This window comes from Fulmarus glacialis, unplaced genomic scaffold (assembly GCF_000690835.1).
Source record: "Fulmarus glacialis isolate BGI_N327 unplaced genomic scaffold, ASM69083v1 scaffold2027, whole genome shotgun sequence".
Taxonomy (NCBI): domain Eukaryota; kingdom Metazoa; phylum Chordata; class Aves; order Procellariiformes; family Procellariidae; genus Fulmarus; species Fulmarus glacialis.
Window position 1 is genome coordinate 1 of NW_009223634.1, and position 5,716 is coordinate 5,716.

Consider the following 5,716-nt stretch of genomic DNA (forward strand, 5'->3'; position numbering starts at 1 on the left):
ACCCAAACTATTCTATGATTCTATAATATTTTTAAGGCTTAAAGATTGTTGACTGTAGTGTCAAAATTTGAGAGATTTGGTCCTAGTCAAGGAGAAGATGGCAGATGTAGGTGGGAAAACATTCTTTCTGAGATTTTCTGACTTGGTGCAATAAGCTTTCCTGTAAATGATACTGTAGTTATACACAAAGTCAAATGATAGTCTAGTTTTATACAAAGCCAGAGACATTCTTTCTTTCACCCCCTGTAGTTTCTTTATGATGGATTTTTTGCCTGTGTATGTCTTTGAGGGACTATCTCTGAGAATCCTGTAAAGATGATTTTTCTCTAGATTTGAAATCAACTGTGATTGATGAGCACGTTCATGCCAAAAATGGCAATACTTCCAACTTGCATGTATCTAAGGTGCCCGGTCTCTAAAGCTGGAAGATGACAAGTGATTCTGTTCTATAGTAACAAATGACCAAAATGGCATGTTGCAAATATGTGCCTGTCTGGAACAGTAGCTGTTGGATACAGTTATGGAGGCATGTGGTAAGAAATCTTTCATAGATGGTAGGAGGCAATCTCAAATATTGATAATAGAGAAGGCACTCCAGTTTCAAGGAAATAGAAGATTCATTTACAATGGATATTTACAGTTCAAGGGTTATGCTTGAACAAGATTTTTTTTGCAGCAGTTCTCATACCAGAGATTGTGGTGACAAGACCTGAAGACAATGCAAAATTGGCATTGACTCGAGTAGAATTAAAGGGCTAAATAACAGGTATTAATGCTTGTGATAACTAACTAGATAAGTTAGTTCTGAGTAATCTCCTGAGTCTGATGGTCTCCTATTGTCAGTATCTCTGCCAATCCCTGTGTTTTGGTTTTATCTTTGAATGGTGTTATGGTCTCTCCAAGACAAATGGCTTGAAAGATGCTGTTCTTGGTCCTTTTTGCCCGATGTGAAATTTCAGAGTTTCAATAGTGCTTTCTCTTTGTACCAGATGAGGTATCAAGCAGTATTTTATTCCAAGCAATGAAGACACTAAATGTGTTCATCTCTTAAAGCAACTCCTTCCTATTAGGTTTTAAATTCTGGTGCCTCAGCTCAACCACAGCCAAACTCTCAACTGAAATGCGTGGCATAGTTTACATGAGGCATTACTACAGTGAGGAGCAGATAAATGTGTTGGAGATGGAGGTTGCAGTAGAAGATGAAAAGGTAAGTGGCAATGTGCAATGTGTGAGGTATTGGCCTTTGTAGAAGGCATTGTCAGAAGGCAAAGGAGCAAACCCATACTGATAAACTGTAGACTTTAATAGCCCACCCATTCATATCTTCTGTAATTCTGACTACCAGTAGCCTGGCTTGAGATGATGTTCTGATATAGTAACTTTTGTGTAAACTGTCTGGCAAAATTGCAGAGGAAAACTGCAGTTTTCAGTACTTTACCACTGCACAGTTATAAGAAACGATAGTTATGCTTGGGATCACCTTTGTGTAGGTTGCAGGGGATGACGTATAAGCTGTGTGTGTGTCTGCATGCAGAGCCAGTAATGAATGCTTTAGGTGACAACATCTATGATTCATTTCCAGAGGACAAACAGACACCGTAAAAGCCATTTATATCAGTGTAGAAGAGGAATATGAATACTTAACATTTTATTAATTTGACTATACATCCAGTCTAAAACAGCCCTCATGTTTTCTGCTGATTAGGGAGTATATTATATTTATGAGATTCAAACAGTATTTTATTGTATCTTTACGCTTTACTGCCAACTGTGTTTTTTTGCCTCCTTGCTTACTGATCTGGGTATGGTGCCATTTTTCAAATGGGTGCAGTGAGGTATTTGTCTTTCCATGGGCCATTCCCTATCCACTTTTAATACTGTTGCTGAAGCAGACGGTACTCAAGATTGTCACATTATGAATTTTTTCTTTTTGACTGAGAGTATTCCTGTTGTGTGCAATATGTCACAATATCCTTTGATCCCATGATGTGATTTCTCAAAAGGCAGTGCGTTCTGTGGCCAGGGTGCTATATACAGCAAAAATGAGACTAGCAGAATAATGCATTTTTATCTCAGTGACTAACTATACACTCATTTTTGCATTGCTGAAGCTCCAGCCTTGGAACCTGCTTTAAAGAGCTGTTGATCACTGAGGAATGCACACAGTGGTTGTCTCTGTACCTGCAGGACACTCCAGTGCTTAGAAAGATTGTGTGTAACTCTATTTCCGTAAGCTGATGCTAATGAAGAGATAAGGGAAACATCCCACTGTATTACAAGGAAATGATTTACTTTCCGAGAGAATAAATAAGTGAATGAATGTGTATTCTGACAGGTAGAATAGGAAAGGTTTTAGGCTTGGTAAAACAAAACCCCCAGCCTGATTCTTTTGTACAGATTCTGTGCTGGGTTCTCTCTGGAAATTTTTAGAAGCTGTCACCTGCTTTGTTCATTAGGGAACAATTATATTAATGTAGAACTTCGTAAATTGGAAAACTAGCCAATTAAGTAGCATGCGAGAAATATTAATTTTAATAACATGTCTAATCACCTTAGAAAGTGGAAGGCGTGGGTTTAGCCTGGTAACAGATATTGATCTTTTTTTTGTTGTTGTTTGACATGTTTGCTCATCTGAAAACCATAATTTTGTATGTACTGTGATTGTCTAAAGCAGCAGTGTCATTTACTCTCTCACTCTGAAACATTTCCAAAAGGGGGAGAGAGTTTCTGCTACCCTTTGATTTTTTTTTTTTCCCCCCCATCTGAGGTGGCTGTAGCTGTGATGGGTGTAGACTGTTAGACACCTACATTTGTATTGGTTTTAAAATTTGAAGAACTGTGTGTGTGTACTGAGTGAATGTGGAAGGTCATAAATGAGCGGAGAAGAGGGGAAAAATATCAAACTCCGATTTGATTGCTTATGACTTCTTGCAGAATGGCAAGTATCACCTATGCATCATTACTGCAAAATAACATAGTTACGTTTCAAACTCTCAGCCACAGCACGGTATGTTGGTTAGGCATGAATCAGCAATGTCTGCTTCTCTCTAGTTTGGGGCATTTCAATGGATTCTTCAGGTATTCCTGCTTTCAGCTTATATTGTTATCTTTATTCACAAGATAAAAGCAGCATGCTTTCTATCTTTTCCATCTTACACATTTAAGGCCATGTTCAAGATTGGATAAAGTATCCTGGCCAGTATTTTGAAATCTGTCCTGTTCTAACAAGTGCCATTTGCTCTTAACTAAAATAGATGTCTGAGGCCTCTTGCCACTTCATTTCAGTTTTGATGCAAACAGTCTTAATATCCTTCAAGTGCTTTCATCCTAATTCATTACAAGATTTTCCTGTTTTTCTTGTTCTTTCAAGTGTGTTAACCTGTCATTCAGCTTGGAACCATGTGTGGGTGAACTAATGATTCTTTTTGTTCCCATCATCATACTCCTGATAGCCTTTTCAGGCTTTGCAGCATATTTTGTCAATAGAGCGAGCACCTTAAATCAAGAGCTTGAATCTTGTTACTCATTACACATTGAAAACTCAATTTCAACATTCGCTGGTAATTCAATTTCAGAGGTCATTCTTTAGGGTGTACTCCTGTGTTTTAACAGGCTATCCACTTGCACATCTTAAATTTAACTATGTGAGGCAAAATGATAATTGTATATCAGGAAATGAGGAAATTTTTGATGGAAATTCAGAGCAAAGCATTAAGCATCACAGAGGTAGAATATTGTCCGATTACACATACATATGCAGTGGTTGAAATGGGCTGCGTTATGCCAGTGTGCCACACTGGTGCTTTCTGCTGATGGAAAATGACATAGAATAGCTGATAGTGGTAGTTTTCCAAATTAGTACTTCTGAAATCTCACTTTGATTTTGATGGGCAACTAATTTTTAACAGGAACATAAATTACTAACATTTATTCATATATTGAATGTGGTATAAAAATTGGATTTCTAAGTCCCAGAGAAAACGTATGAAGATAGGTTTGAGGCAGCCTTCCAGCTACTAAAACATTGAGAAATGTGCAGTAGGCTATTAATCAGAAAGGCAGATATCAAAAAAAAAAAAAAAAAAGGAGGAATGTTGAAAGACATTTATTGCGATCCCTGCTCTGTTGAGCAAATAGGCAAAATGATTTCAAAGGTAGCATTGGGTATTGAGCAAGATAAAGAATGAAAGAACAGTAAGGGAGTTAAAATCTTCAAGATAAAGCTAAGCAATATGCTTCAGAGAAATGAATGGATGGAACAGCTTGTTAACTGCTCAGTGAAATGTAAAGTGTATAGGCATCTCAAAATTACAGAGACAAGTAATCAAAGCCTGAAAAAAAAAAGAATAAAAGAGGTAGTTGAATAGCATGTAGAGATTTATTATAGCAGTATTTCTTTCTGTTTGTGTTAAACCCAGTTTTGTCTCTCTGGCAAAGAGATTATTCTGGAGATCTTATATTGCTGTATAACAGATTGATTAAATTTATGAAACATTTGGAGAATGTTTATAGAGACTTTATGAAAAGACCAGAAAACTTGGAAGTGAGCTGCTATGTTTTAAAAAAAAAAAAAAAAATCTCTGCAGTGTTGACCAAGGAGAGAGCATCATATTGAACAGCCCCCATGGGATCTTTGGACCTCAGAGCTGAACCTCGAAAAACCCTGTAAAATGCCCTGTAAAAAGAATTGTGCAATAACACTGAGACCTTAAAGTAGTTATGTATTTTAGAAGTATTTCCTCTCTCTGAGCTGTGGAAGAATTTCTTAAGATGTTCAGCACAAGCCAGTTGAATTACAGTCACTCTCCGTTTTGGCTGATCTACATTAGCTTTTCAGACAGGAGACAATATATATTCCAACCACTTATTTTACCTGAAATTTTAATATTCCTTGAAATCCCAAAGAGAACAAAGGGTTGAGACTTGTATCCTTTAGCTCAGCAATAAGGACTTTATTGTGTTCACAAAAGAAAATATGACTACAGATAATTTTTTTCTTTTTAATTTGGGTTTCTAAGCTTACAGAGATGTAATATCAGAACAAGACTACAGCTGTAACTGTCTTGGACTGATAATACTTTTAAAGGAGCTAAAGTTCCTTATATCATGAGTGAATTGTCAAACTGAATTGAAAAGATTTATTTACACGTGTTAGCAAGGTTTGCATAGTGTAAAGCAGGGATGCTATTAGCTCTGCTGAAAGGACATACAGCACTCAAGAACTTGCATCTGAATGTATTAATTTAAATTTTCTAAATGTATCCATATAACTATTTTTGAGTTTTGCATATTTTACCTTTTATTTACATTCTAATTTGATTGATGAAACTCCTAACATTTTGCAAGCATTCGGGAACTGGTTCTTTATCATGTGCATACAGAAATGCAAGGAACTCGAAAGGTAGAGAGATCACTAACATTTTTTTGGACTGTGTTAAAAATAGAGGAATAATTTATTCAGCTGTTGGATGTACTCTGTTTTTGATCTCTTGTCTGTTGATGTTCATATGTTCTGTCTCATAAACCACTGAGGCCTGTTGGAGCTTTGGCAAGAGCTATCTGCTATAGCTGTCAGAACAGCAAGTCCATGCAGTAATCTGGAGAGGGAATAAGTGGAAGGTGACAGGGCTGTGGCTCTGATCTTTAAGCAATATTTGAAGCTCTTAGACCTCCATAAATGCAAATCCACTGCTTATGTTAAATAAGGAGGGAAAGA

The 5,716-nt window shown here is 36.8% G+C and overlaps 1 protein-coding gene across 1 annotated transcript in view; it reads left to right on the forward strand.

Moving 5' to 3' along the window:
* The first annotated feature begins 1,120 nt into the window (after positions 1-1,120).
* LOC104079717 (WD repeat-containing protein 25-like) overlaps positions 1,121-5,716 on the forward strand; it is a 16,328-nt gene continuing 11,732 nt past the window's right edge. Inside the window, exon 1 of the mRNA XM_009581848.1 lies at positions 1,121-1,207. Coding sequence (XP_009580143.1) covers positions 1,121-1,207 — 87 coding nt within the window. The remainder of the gene's footprint in view (positions 1,208-5,716) is intronic.